At 51.5% G+C, this 14,886-nt stretch overlaps 1 protein-coding gene across 6 annotated transcripts in view; it reads left to right on the top strand.

The window, feature by feature from the left end:
• LCA5 (lebercilin LCA5) overlaps positions 1 to 14,886 on the top strand; it is a 131,267-nt gene that overhangs the window by 42,557 nt on the left and 73,824 nt on the right. For all 6 annotated transcript variants that reach the window (XM_085610997.1, XM_085610998.1, XM_085610999.1 and 3 more), the window contains one exon: positions 14,039 to 14,176. In XM_085610997.1, coding sequence (XP_085467123.1) covers positions 14,039 to 14,176 — 138 coding nt within the window. The remainder of the gene's footprint in view (positions 1 to 14,038; positions 14,177 to 14,886) is intronic.

Here is a 14,886-nt window from a genome sequence, read left to right as displayed (position 1 = left end):
ATTCAGGATATTGGCATTTGGCAACACCCATCTTTCCAATTGGCTCCTTTACCTGTCCTTTGTAAATGGTTCCTTTTCATTGGTCAATATGGTCACTGGTCCCTCCTTTTTTTAACTTTTGTAACCTCTCATGACGACCGCCCCTCTTGCATGTGGTGTTACTCATCAAGTTATTTATTACTGTCTGAGCACTCTTTTTAATTTTTTCTTTTTTAGGCTCAGGAACACACTTGCTCCCAGCTTGTCCCCTCCCCTCATTATTCTGAACAGCTGCTGTTCATATTTGCTAACACTCGTTCCCCCGCCTTGGCTACAGCTGCTTTATGGTTTAAGTCTTTTTATTGAACAATTGCCATGTATTGTATGTCTGCGGAATAGCAGTGCTCCTAAGTGGGCCACGCAGGGCTCCAGCGCAAACGAACGGCATATATATTTATCAACAGTCAAACAATAAGAATGAGACCAAAAAGTTAACCCCCCCTCCAAGCCCAGAAAGAGGAAAAAGAAAGGTGAGGGAGAAATACACGCGCGCCCCCCCCCATGTCTCCCGACCCTGCCCTTCCAAAGATAGGTGGAAACTAATAGGCAGAGTCCGCCTCTGGCGCCAGGGTGTCTAGCTGTGTGAGGCGTAGGAGGCGCAGATATCTCGGGCATGTCAGCTCTCTAAATTCCTGAGTGAGGAAGGCCGGGAAGGGCTGCCATAAGTCGTTGAATCCCGAGCCTTTGCCAGCTACAGTGAGCGAGATCTTCTCCATACCCAAAATGTGCCAGAGGTAAACGTTGGAGTACGTGTAGATTTCCAATGTGTGAGAATGTTTTGAGTGGCAGAGCCCAGTGCAAGCGCCATTTGTTTCCCCCTCATGGATTTCAGTGGATAGGTAAGTGGGTTGGAAACACCTAGGAGCACGTACTCTGGGAGTCGGGGGATCTCTGTATCTAGATATTTGTCGATGTCATCCAGGACTTGAGTCCAGTAGTGTGTTCGCATTCCCATAAAAGGTGGACGAGCGTGCCCACCTTCCTGCACCCTCTCCAGCAGTCCGTGCTATGTGCGCTGTCCATGCAGTGCATGCGCTCAGGGGTGTAATACCAATAATATGCAAGCTTCGTAAAGTTTCGGTGAGGCCTATATGAGTCGCAGTGTGTCGCACGCTATAGCAGATCCCCCTCCCATTCCTTGCTGGTGAGGTCACGACCCAAGTCTCTCTCCCATCGGGCCCGCCCCGCGTGGAAAGTGTGAGTGTAGCGGGAGAGGAGCATTCTATAGAAGTCCGAAATTAGCTTCTTATTTGAGGTTCGTGTGATTAGCCATCTCTCGTGTTGAGTGAGGTGTCTGTGAGCCTGCGATCTAATGTCGGGGTGTAGAGCTCAATGATTCAGGGAGACCGTAATCCACACACAGCTGTGCGACGGGCATGACTCAGTCGGCATCATACAGGGGGCCTAGCGCGCGGCAACCAGTGGTTCTCCAAAGAGGATAGGAGGTCTTCCCCGTCTCTGACCCGAAGTCTGAGTTGCCGCATACGGGAGTAAGCGGGGAAGGATGTCAGCCAGTGGCGCCTGTTCACCTGGTCCCAGACCAGCAATGTCGTACGGGTTATATGAGAGGCGTAGGGGCTTGGGGGGGGGCGCTGGGCCTTTCGGAGGAAGGGGATCTTCATCAGGGATCTTGAAAGAGCCAGTGTTTTTCCGATTCGGCACGGCTCTACTCCGCCAAGTGTCGGAGCTGCGCGGCCCTATATTACAACGCAAGATCGAGCACCCCTATGTCACCTTCGTCTGGCGGAAGGAAGCTAACCAGCCACTTCATCCTCGGTTTGCGGCCCTGCCATATAAATTGAGAGAGTTTGGGAAGAATTGTCATCTTAACTGCGGCGACACGACCCAGCCAAGAGATTGGGTAATATATCCAACGTCGCAGATCCGCACAAATGTTGAAGTGAAAGATAGTGTAGTTGACCTGCCTCGTCGCCAGTAAGGTGGGGGCCAGCCGGATCCCCAGGTACTGGACCGCATCCTCTGACCATTGATGGTGGGCTTGTAGGTCCGCTAGCATCTGGGGTGGCATGGAAAGGTTTAGGGCTGTGTATTTGGTGAAATTAACTTTGAACGGCATACAGGCCTATTTCTCTTTTGAAAATCGACCTGAACCTCTACACAAGCATCCTCGCGACCCGCCTGGGTTAATTGATCCTGACCAGGCGGGGTTTATACCCCACACACAGACCAGCGACAATACGAAACGGGTACTCCATCTCATCAAAAAGCTTCTCGAATACCTGGTGACTATATGCTCCTCGCCATCGATGCTGAGAAGACTTTCGATCGCGTGCACTGGCCCTATTTGGAGCAGGTGCTGCTCCGTTTCAGGCTGGGGGAGATGAGAACCCACATCCTCAACTGCTACCGTGGCCCCGCAGCGGTGGTGCGAGTCAATGGACATGCATCCATCCCCTTCCACATCCACAGGGGTGCCCTTTGTCGCCCCTGCTCTTTGCCCTATATATGGAGCCCCTTGCGCAACCAGTCCGCAAGCATCCCGGGATTCCGGGAATACGCTTTGAACCCGGATGCCCCCCACCCCTGAAGGAGTCCAGCTCCTCCAAGAATATGCACCAAGGCCGTTGAAGGCTCCGTCAGGGCAACCGGGACGTCATCTGCATACAACCTAATGGTGTGTGTATCACTGCCAAAGCGTATTCCCGGAATCCCGGGATGCTTGCGGACTGGTTGCGCAAGGGGCTCCATATATAGGGCAAAGAGCAGGGGCGACAAAGGGCACCCCTGTGGATGTGGAAGGGGATGGATGCATGGCCATTGACTCGCACCACCGCTGCGGGGCCACGGTAGCAGTTGAGGATGTGGGTTCTCATCTCCCCCAGCCTGAAACGGAGCAGCACCTGCTCCAAATAGGGCCAGTGCACGCGATCGAAAGTCTTCTCAGCATCGATGGCGAGGAGCATATAGTCACCAGGTATTCGAGAAGCTTTTTGATGAGATGGAGTACCCGTTTCGTATTGTCGCTGGTCTGTGTGTGGGGTATAAACCCCGCCTGGTCAGGATCAATTAACCCAGGCGGGTCGCGAGGATGCTTGTGTAGAGGTTCAGGTCGATTTTCAAAAGAGAAATAGGCCTGTATGCCGCTCATAGCTTCTTATCCTTTCCCGGCTTATGAGTGACCACTATGTCCACCTGAAGCACAGAGGGAGGAACAGCGCCCGAGGCCGCAAAGGAGTTAGAGGCGCGTAAGAAGAGGAGTTAGCGTAGGGCAGAATTGCTTATAAAAGACCGCCGTATATCCATCTGGGCCCGGTGATTTAGCCACCTTTAGGAGCGAGATGGCGGAGATCACTTCTTCCTGGCGAATCCCTCGTTCTAGGTGGTCAGCCTGCGCTTGAGATAGGCTAGGGAGGGTAACCTGATTCAGGTAGGTTTCTATATCCGCCGACTCTAAATGCTGAGCATTGTACAATTGTGCGTAAAAGTCACAAAGTCTCGGCTATGTCAGCATCTTTGGTGTGCTTGTGGCCTGCTTGGTCAGTGATCTCTTGTACCCCATTGCGCAGCTGGGTTTCCCGTAGTTTGTGTGCTAATAGCCGGCCGCATTTGTCACCACCAACGTAGGAGTGGCGCAGGCGGAGAGCCGCATATTCTGCTCTATCACGGTCAATGGCAGCCAACTGCGTTCTGGCCGCTTTAAGCTGACGCCAAATGCGCGGCACCCCAGTCCGTTGGTGGATCTGTTCCAACTTGCGTACCCTCCGGGTGAGGTCTTCCTGCTTGCGCTTAAGTTCTGCATTGTCTGCAGAGGAAATAGCTATGATTGCGCCCCAAACCACCGCATTCAGGTGGAGACAGGGTGTCCGTGTTACCGTTGTGGGATAGATAATCATCGAGTGTGTGCTGAATCTGAGTGACCGTGTCTGCGCGATGTAAGACGGTGTCTCGGAAACGCCACCGCTGAGTAGGTGGCCGGACAGGGGGCAAAGTCAAAGTGAGTACCAACGGAGCATGGTCTGACAGGGCGGCTACAAGGATTTCGGAGGAAAGCGTGATGTCCCCAACTAGTTTGGTGCCTAAGAAGTAGTCTAACCTAGCGTAGGTCTAGTGTGCGCCAGAGTAGTAAGAGTATTCTCTAGAGTTTGGGTGAAGGTCCCTCCAGAGGTCCGTCAAGCCTAAGTCTCCCAGCCGAGTGAGTCCTGCGCGAGAAAGGGCACCCACCTGGCCTAAGCGTTGCACTGACCTGTCCAGCTCGTTGTTGAGGAATAGATTGAGATCCCCCCCCAGGAGTAACCTGCGTTCTGGAGTGGCGGTAGCCTCAGTGAGCGCTTCATGGAGAAACCGCTCTTATCCCTCGTTAGGGGCGTAAATGGACCCTAAAATCAGTGTGGCCCCCCCATCGAGAGTTGGTAGGAGAGAAGTTTGCCCTTGATTTCGGCCTCTTTATGCACCACTGTCCCCCTGAAGGCTCTAGATATCAATATTGCCACCCCGGCTGACTTCGAGGGATCAGAGGAGAAAAACTGGGTCAGAAAAGCCAGAGACCGAAGTCTGTAACAATCTTTGGCCAGCAAATTTGTTTCTTGTAACAGACAGACGTCGGCCCCGGTACTCTCCAAGTAAGCCAGGATTGCTCGGCGTTTAATGGGGTTATTAAGTCCCCTCACGTTAAGCGTGAGGACTTTAAAATTATGGGGGGGCATCTACAGCGAGAAGGGATTGTGCGGTGGAAGTGTGTGTAGCCCCTGGCAAGCCCAAATGTGTGGCTGCCACAGCGTAGGGAGGGCGCAGGGCGCGTGTTGCTAGCGCAGTAAGCCAATCCCAGCTATGGTGGGAGATCGAAGGGAGGCATAAAGGAAAACAGAAGAAAAAGGCCAAGAGGAAAGAAGGAGAGAAGAAAAAACCCCAAACCAAAGTAAGAACCATCATGTTCTGAATAAGAGCAATGTTCAATCGGTTCCGGGGGGAAGCCGAGAGAGGAGCGCTTCCAATAGGGGAAGGGATCATGAACAGCCAACATCTGGTACTTAAGAGTCCGTCATCCCAAAATGATCAGAAAAAGTCAAAGTTGGGGTCCATAGGGTGGCCAAGAAAACCCGCCTCCCGCCTCAGTTGAACAAGGAGCATACTGGCCCGCTTAAGATCATGAAGGGTGGATCTTCGCTAGTTCCTCAGGCAGGGACAACAAGGCGGCCCTTTGGTTCAGTGCAATTTCTGTGAGAATCGGCCGCTTGGGGCGCTTCTACGGTGACGCTGTCTCTGCCAACCTGATGACGAGGCCTCCGCATCAGGGCTCGAGCCGCGATTGCCCCCTCCTCCTCCAGAAGAGTAACGCCTGCGCTTCTGCAACGTGATCGCCGCAAGGTCCTGGTACAGAGTGGGACGGTGATCATAGTAGACAATCGGGTGCATAGACCTGGCCTTGCAAGTTATCTCCTCCTTCGTGCGGAAGTCTTTAATGCAGGCCAGGATGTCAGCCGGGGAAGCCCTTTCAGCCCTGGGAGGCCCCACCCGATGGGCCCTGTCAATCTGATGTCCAAGTCTGGTGCGTTTCCCAACACATGGTTGAACAGTCCCTTCAAGAAGGGGAAGACATACCCCGCTTCTGCGTTTGTTGCGACTCCTCGGATCCTGATGTTATGCCGCCTCGAGCGGTTTTCCAGGTCCTCGAGGTGCGTCTGGACGTCTACTTGTGGTTCATGGATACGGATGACCTCCTGCTGAAGCGAAGGCAATTCTGTGTCCCTGTTGTCCCCTTTGTCTTCAAGCGTTGCAACCCGCTCTCCAATGGCGTCAACGTCCCTGCGGATGTCCTGGATCTCGGAGGTGAGATCCCGTTTCACCGTTTGCAAGTCCTCCCGGAGGTTTGTGAACAGGGACTCGAGGAAGGCCCGCGTCACTGCCTCATCCCGGGCATCCCTCGGTGTTAGAGAGGGCTCTGTCTCCAGAGATGAGTGGGCCATCCTAACGGAGCCCCGCTGCGCGTGGGAGAAGGGATCCTTCACAGTGAGGTCACGCTTAACGTCCTTCTGTAGTTTGTCCCTTTGGCACGGGTGGAGGTCATGTCCCAACACAGCGCCCCCGAGAACAGGCAGCACGGACAGGACCCCGCGTCCGGTTGGAGCAAGGCCACGTAGATTGGGTGGGCACCCAGGGGTCCGGCCCAGCGGCGTCCTAAGGTGCAGGTTTGAGGCAGTGTTGGTCGAGGGCCCGGGGAGGGGGCGCCCGAGACCGTAAGTCCCCCCCCCCCCGTAACCCCCACTCCCGGGGACGGCCTATCCCAGGCCTAGGGCGACGTCCCACAAGTCCCGCTCTACGGGGGGCCCAGGCAAAGGTCCACTGCTGCTCCCCCGGGCCTCAGATCACCCCAGTTGCTAGGGGGAGTCGCTATAGCCACTGCTCTCAGCCTCTCTGAGCAGGGGCCGCCTTCCCATTGGTCCCACGTGGCTCGGATCGCTGATCAGGGCCCACTGCGCCTCGCTAGCATCCAGGGCCCAGCAACTTCTGCAGATCGTGGATCCACCGCACCTCCAGGAATCCTTTCGGGAGGGGTCGCGCATATGGTCGGGCCCCCGTGGCCACTCGCCAAGCTCACACAGATGCTGTGCCCCCAGGCAGGCACTCTGCTCAGTGACGATGCATGTGCGGTCCAGACGCCAGGCCACCAGCCTAGATCACGCTAAACTTCGTAGAGGCCCGGAGGAGCCGGGACCTCTTCCCCCCCCCCCCCACCCCCCCGCAGTGGCCTCCCTGGGCGCGGTCATGTTGGGTAGTGCGCGCCAGCCCTCTGGGGCAACCTCCGCTGGCCAGATGTCTGGATCCTGCGTGTGGGACTCCACCTCGGGCTCCGTCAAGTACCGGGCTCGGCGTCCGAGGCACTCTTCAATCTCGGGCACCGGTAGCCACGACCCAGAGGCAGATGGGGGTCTCTGCCGGCGATGCACTCCCACGTCGGTGGGACACTGGCAGAGGCTCGGCGGGTATACAGCCTGCTACAAATTTAGGTCCTCCCCGCCCTCCGCGGGGATCAAACGGAAGGTCACCAACTCGGCGCCGGAACCCGCAGGTCGACCCCACCGGGAGCCTCAATCGTTGTAGGGTAAACGAGAGCCCTTCTGTGCCAGATTCAGTTCTAAGAATGGCCCAGGGCCAGTGCTAAAGTCCGGCGGTCGGCGGAGAGGTAGCAAGACACGTCCTACCTCACCGCCATCTTGGCCACGCCCCTGGCTACAGCTGCTTTAGACGTCGTTCTTTATCTTTAATTATAGTGGCAGTGCCGTTTTTTTATAATTTACTACAGACAGGCGCTTATATTTACAAAAAGCGCACGCAGCGACGTCACGTTTTAACTTTAAATATTATGGCTTTTTTTAGAATGCACCACACCGCGCTTACGCTTTAACATGGCGGCCTCACGCCTTTCTTTTGGGCTGCGTGGCATGCCTAACTCAAGTTGCGGCGGCCTTCGGCCTCACCATATTACGATGTTCGCTCTGTTGGCTCCTTCCGTTCCTTATCGGAGGACGTCGCGCAAGGGCCGACCCCGCGCCTCCCTCCTTATCCTGGAGCCGGGGCGACTTTGACCCAGATACAGGCATACTGCCACATGTGCATGCCTTTCTTGGGTCCATGCCTTCCTTGGGTCCATGCCTTCCCCTGGAGCTCCTTTAGGCCCCAAGGAGGTGGAGGGTACTCTGACTGGGCTCACACTGGCGGGTTCCCCCTCTGCGCCAGTCGAGATCCCCAACTCCGTTCCTGGAGTCATCGCAGTCCTGCTGCACCGCCTGGTGCGACTTCCAGCTGTGAGGCTGGCGGCGTCGGACGAGGTCGTGGAGGTTGAAATGGGTTCGACGGCACCCAACATTGGTCGGTGCCAGAGACGCTGCTTTTAGACAATGTGGTTCCCACATCTTCTCCCTTGCACTCCGGAGTGGTTGCAATCTCTGTTGCTGTTTCTCCAGTGTTGCAAGGTACAGGTGTCGGTGACGCAGGGGACATCGACCGCTTGGTTGGTCCTGTTCAGCCTCTTATGGAGGTTCCTTGGGCTGCATTAGGTGAGGACGGTGGTCTGCAACCCTCCCCTGTTCTTGACCTGCTTTCTCTGCCACAAATGGCGACTGAGGCTAGTGCAGCTTATGCAGAGGTTGTGAAGAGAGCTGCTGCTATCTTGCAATTACAACTTCCTTTCGTAACTTTGTCATCTGATCCTTTAGCGGATCTACTTCATCAGGGTGTGACAGGTGTTGAACCCTTACTGCCATATGGAGAGTCTCTGTATGGTCCCATACTTGTAACTTGAACAAGGCCAGTGACCGGGGCCTCTGTTGATCATGCCATTTCCTTTCGCCATCGTCCTGCTCCGAATGACCCCGTTTGTCTTTCTTGACATCCTACCACCAGGGGCTCGTGGTGCAAGCTGCTAGGGCTTCGCTGGACCCAGATGTTACTCCCTTGCTTCCTCTGGGTTGAGTATCCAGGTGGTTGGATTTGTGTGGCTGAAATATTTTTTCTTGAGGTAGTTTGGCCTTGAGGTCTTCAAACACGTCTTGCGTCATGGGTAGAGCTTCTTGCGCCTTATGGGACTCTTGCCCATCTGCTACCTTCCCTTCCTGAAAGGGTCAGGGCTTAATTCTTTAAGTTTGTGCAAGATGGCTGTGATATGGCGAAGTTTACCAGTAACTCTGCAATAAACACCACCAATTCTATTGGTAGAGCCACGGCTATGTGTGTTGCTCTTCGCAGAAACGCTTGGCAGCGGGAGTTGAATTCCCCTGACACTGTTCAAAAGATATAATGGGGATTTCTTTTGATGGTGTCTGTTTATTTGACAGCCATGCAGATTGTGCGCTACAACGCCTCATGGCTGGTCGCTTGTAAGGTGGCGTAGGTCTTCCTTTTGGGAAGATCCTTCATGTCCATATCTATTCACGTTCAGTGTTGTTGGTCTTTCTTTTAAAAAAAATGTTTTTAATTCTTTTTATTAGACCTCATCAACAGAATACACCAGTTACATTCACGAGCAAGGAACCATACAGTGTTTTAGATTGCAACATAAGACATAATAAATCAAATCACAGTGTATTATTTAGAGTATTTCTAGGGATTTCTAGAGTTTCAGTATCTTGTATTGGAGGTGGTGGAACACAGATATATCCTCTGTAGTGGTTCCAGGACCCCCACACTCTATTCCATTTCCCAGGGCATCTTCTTGCTGCATAAACCGATTTCTTCCTGAACATACACCAGTCAAGACCCTCCTCCCATTGTCGCAGTATAGGTGACTGATCTGTCCCCAGTGCTGTGCAATGTCCCTTTTCGCAATCATGAAAGCCAGAGTAGCCCACAATGTAGTATAGGAGTTGAGGTCCATAGGTTCCCAGATATTTAGGAGGCATCTAGGGGCCTCCGGCTCCATGTTGATTTTCAGAACCTCTCGTAAAGTTCGATGTATGGCTTGCCAATAGGACTGAATATGTATACAGTCCCATATGATATGCATAAACGTACCTACCTCCCCGCATCCTCGCCTACATTCCCCCGTGTCTGCTCTACCCATACGAACCAAGCTCGGCCCTCTATACTAAATCCTGTGCAGAATTTTGAGCTGTACCAGTCTCAGTCTTGCCTGGATCACAACTTTTCTCGGGAAGGAGACCGCCTCCTTCCAATCTTCCTCGTCTAACTCTATACCGTCGCTAACCCATTTCTCCCTCAGTGATTGTAAAGGATCTTCCATGTTATTGATCAGCTTTTTATAAATCAGGGAGATGGTTTTCACTGGGAGGTGGCCATCCAATATCCTGTCCTCCAATGGAGATGCCTCCGGTAGTGGGGATTCACTCATAATTTGTGTGTGTAGGGCATGTCGGACCGGGAAATACCTGAAATATTCAGCATCTGCCAGACGGTACTCCTGCTGGAGGGAGGCAAAGGGAAGAATAGTCTTCTTACCCCAAACGTCTTTAATCCGTGAGTGTCCTATCAGATCCCATTTGTCGAAACCCTTGGATTGCCACAGGCCTCCCAATCTCTCAGAGTTCCACAGTGGAGTCACCAGGGTAAGTCTGCGGTCCCATCCCAGCTGCCTGTTAGCCACATGCCAGACATGAACCGAATGTGCAGTGGGTCCTGTGAGGGGATACCTGCGAGGCTTGGCGTAGAGCGCTCTGGTATATTCACCCCCAGGGAGCAGCCATTTATCCATAGCGTACCCGGGGTCATCCGGTTGACCATAGATTCCGTGATTGATAACCTCCAAATGATACGCCCAGTAGTATTTTTTAACGTCCGGAAGGCTGATACCCCCATCGTACCAATTAAGGGTCAATTTAGTTAGGGCTACGCGGGGTTTGCCATCCCACAGGAGATCCCTTTGAAGATTCTCTTATTTCCTTGAAATAGGAAGGGGGAAATGGGTCCATTGAATTCTGGAGAGCATGCAGGAAGCGAGGTAGGGCCATGATTTTGAAGAGGGCTGCTTTACCCTAACAATTTAAGGGGTAGAGACTTCCAGCACTTGACGTCTCTCTTGAGCCTCTGTATAGGGGGCCCCAGGTTGCGGGAAAAACAGAGGTCTGCGTTCAGTGTGATGAAAATACCGAGATAGCGAAAGCCATCTGACGCTATTTGAATCGGGCAGCCCTTTGGAAGTCTAGGTGGTGCTCCCTGTAGGACATACACCACTGACTTCGACCAGTTAATGGTGAAACCAGAGAATCTCCCATACACCGCGAGAATGTCAAGGAGGCCGATCATGGAGGCCTTTGGGGAGGTCAGGTACAACAAAACATTGTCTGCATACAATGATATCTTATCTTCCCACCCCGGTGACCACCGCATCCCACGAATCACCTGATCACTGCGGATCCATGCCGCCAGGGGCTCCAAAGCCAATGCAAATAGGAGCGGAAGCAGAGGGCAACCCTGTAGCGTGCCACGGCTTAGTTGAAAAGCAGGTGACTTGCAGTTGTTCACAACGACCTGGCCATAGGATTAGAATACAGCAGATGGACCCAGCTCTTGAAGTTAGGTCCAAAACCTAGTTTGTCTAATACGGCAAAGAGGTAGGGCCACTCAACCATATCGAATGCCATAGTGGCATCCAGGGATACCAGTATGGCGGGTTCTAGGATTGTTGGCACTCTACCCAGGGCACCGTGCAGGTGGGGTAAGTTGAGGGTTGCATGCCGGTGTGGCATGAAGCCTGACTGGTCGGGGTGCACTTATGTGTCAATTACCTTAATCAGTCGCGTAGCTAATAGTTTAGCTAGAATCTTGAGTTCCGCATTCAGCAGTGATATGGGTCTGTAGTACGCGCAGCTGGTCTTGGGTTTACCCTCCTTGTGGATGACCACAATATTTGCCACTCGTTGGTCAAATGGGAGCATCCCCTTGTCTCTGCTCTCTAGGAACATCGAACGGAGGAACGGAGCAATCTTGTCTGGTGTTAATTTGTACAGTTCAATCGGAATACCATTGGGACCCGATGCCTTTCCCGAATTCACCCCCCGTATTGCCTGTGCCACCTCATCGTCTGTGATAGAGGACTCGAAATAGTCATTATTTTCCTCTGAGAGGACTGGGAGTCTGAAATCCCTAATCAATTCCCTGTTGTCGTGTGTGTATCTGCCTGTCATGCGATACACTGTTTGATAGTAATCTGCAAATTGATTAGCTATGTCCTGCGGGTCGGTTATGGGGGAAGCGTTTTCTCCGTACAGCTCGGGCACCAGCCGGCCCGCCCACTCCCTCCTGTCTAACCACGCGATAAGCTTCCCCGCCTTATCCCCATGTTCATAAATTCTCCTCTGTGTCTCCCTGCTCTGCACCCTGGCTCTATCCTCCGATATGCTTTTGAATTAGTCTTGTTTCAACTTGAGGAGATGCAACTTTTCGGTGGTCACAGCTCGGGCTAATTCTTCCTCCACTCTCTGTATTTCTTCTTCCGCCCGCTCTAACTCCACCTGCCTATCCTTCTTCTTTCCCGCTATCAATGACAGGGTTTCCCCACGGATGACTGTTTTGTAGGCTTCCCACTATGTTTGCGCAGAGTCAATCGTCCCCTCATTATCTTGGAAGTAGTTGTCTTTGGCCTGAGCCTCGACCGCCCCGGGTCTTCAAGGCAGCGCCGCACGTCGCTCAACGCTTCCGAGCTGCCCCGGTCTCAAAGTCCGGGCGTCTGGGTCTCCGAGTCTGTACTTTGATTCACAGCTACTCGAGGTCCTAGCTTTCACTGCGAGACTAGGCCTCACCGCATCATCGGCTCACTCCCAGTCTCGGCTCCCTGCATGGCAGTCGGAGGGTCTTGAGGATGTACCGGGTGCCTTCCCCTCAACAAATCTGGAGATTAAACTCTGGATAATTTCCACGGATAGACGGGGACTAAAGGGATCGGCAGAGCTGCGCTAAGCTGCGACCATCGCGCTCAGCGGCTTGACCACGCCCCTCGTTAGTCTCTCTCGTGATACCTTATTTTGAAGTGTCTTTTCTTTTCCTTTCATATAGCCACGGTCATGGATCTTTAGGTTAGGTTAAGGACTTAATACCTGCCTCTACGATTGTTGCACCTTGTTAGTAAGCACTACTTCTCCCTTAGTGCGGAATATGTGCCTCCGGATTTACCTTCTTTGTTCTCCGGATTGTCTTTCTGACTTCATAGCTATTTTTGGTTCTCCATGTTACTCTATGAATACGTTCATGTATTCTTTTATTTTACTCTGAGGAGCTTAGTCTCAAGAATCCGTGTCATTTTTGGTATGCGTCTCACTGTACTTGGAGTATTTATTTGCTATTGTATAGATTTGTCTGGGTTTCACTATGTGGGCTATTTGGTTACTATTGTATAGCTCTTTGAGTACCCTGCCTGTGCGGGCATCACTCAACTATACAACCTAGTCCTTCTTGGACCCTGTTATGTACTCTTTAAGGGCTATGGTTGTGGGCTCATGCCGTTCTTTTTCTTTGTGGTACTCTTTTTGGGGATCCTGTTGCTTTTCACCCCCTTAGGGTTATTGTAATAATAAGCTGTGCGTTCTTTACCTCTGTACGGGGATGCCCTCCTTGAGATGTCTGTCTCTTAGAGATGCTACAGATGGCAGGTTCAAACTATATTGTCTTCTCTGGTTATTCATTTTACTTATATTTTTCCTCCAAATCCGGAGGTTCTGTGGCTTTCTGTCATTAATAGAATTTGGCTGTGCGATATGCAGTGCTTGTAATGTAGTCTGGAAGGCAGTGTCAGAATATTGACCCCGAGGGGTTGGCGTTTACGGTCATGCCCAGCATTTTCTGTAGGGTTATCTCCTTTCTTCTCTTGTTACGAAGGATGTTCACTTTTATGGATCTTCTTTTCCTTAGAACATCCTGAGGTTTATTCTTTCCATATCCATCGTCTTTCTCTGTACGGCAATTGCCCTTTTTGGTGCCTTACAGTCCCTTTGGGATTTATTTATATATATGTGTGTGTGTATGTCACTATAAGAATGGCGCTATGAGATATTAATTGGATGGGATGGTCTAGGGTAGGATCGGTACTGAGAGATCCAAAATGAGACCCTGGAAACAAGGGTGGGATGAAGTAGCCCATGGGCTTCATGAACTGAGTTCAAAGGGCCACAGTTGCATTGCAATGGGGAATAGAAATCATGTCTAATGATGAGTGACTACTGCAATATAAAGAAGCGGTGCTCAGTGCTTCAATATACAGAAGCTATGCACAGGAAGTGGGGGAGGGGCTTGCATGATGTAGAATAAATATGAATGTGCTATTTCAAAGAGAACAAAGACCTGGTGCCCGGTCTCCTTTCACAGTCCAGGTGGGCTTCTGGTTTGCAGGCAATGGGGGAAATTATTATGGGTAGGGAAAGTAATGAGTGAAAACATTTTCCTGGAGGAAAGATAATTGAAGTTTAGGGCCCTAGAATGCCATATTGTGTAGCTAAGACTGTGTGTAAGGAAAACTAGGCATTATCTTGATCTCAAATATGTATTTCTTACATAATAATCACGCCTATTTTTTTTCTCATGCTGCTCAATGAAGGAGTTAGAGAAAAGCTTAGAGCTGAGCCAAAGTAGCTTCCAGAGACAGTTGCTGTCCGAGCGGAAGAAGGCACGTGAGGCGCAAGAAGAAAATAAAGCTCTACGAGATGAACTCCTGCGGCTTGGACAGAAGCTTAAGGTAGGGCTCGTATCACGCGTGTTCTGCTTTCTAGGTCACTGAAAGTGTATCGGCATTAACAGTCCAACATATCTGTGTAGTTCTTCAGGAATGAAATGAGGAAGCTTGTACGTACGACCTACAAATGGTTTGGAAATCATTTGACGTTTAGCCAATATGTAAACACGTAGGAATTGTGTGTTGAAGCTTGTGTTGTTCACCATAAGAATGCCACTGTTGACTTCGGTGCTGTGGGTGTTCCGTGGTTCATAGTCTCGCGTAGCATTAGGAAGAAATAAAAAATCATTATTGTCCTTTTTACCCTGTAGTATGAGCAGGGCATATATAAAAAATCTAGCTATTTAGGAGCCTAGATAACAAAAACTCAGTTACATTTTCAAAGGTGCAACAACTGTATGAGAATTACAATACTCGTTAACAGTGATTTCCTTTTTCGCTCCCCCTTGGACATTTGAGGGATGCAGGAAATTCTAACTTAGGGCCATTCAGGGAGCAGAGTACGCAACACCCTCTTGACAGCAGATGTTACATTGGAACAATAGACTAGTTCACATAAAAATTCAACAAAAATCCCAACCGTACATCACTTGGTATGTCTGTGCAAATAGTCGTCACTTAAAACTGTAAAGAAATACACATTCTTCTTTTGTTCTTTTCGTTCTATTTCAGAGAGATAGCTTGGAGCTTTTCAAGAGGGTCTCCAAGGAAGA

Source organism: Triturus cristatus, chromosome 6 (assembly GCF_964204655.1).
Source record: "Triturus cristatus chromosome 6, aTriCri1.1, whole genome shotgun sequence".
Classification (NCBI taxonomy): domain Eukaryota; kingdom Metazoa; phylum Chordata; class Amphibia; order Caudata; family Salamandridae; genus Triturus; species Triturus cristatus.
This window is presented reverse-complemented; position numbering and strand designations above follow the sequence as displayed.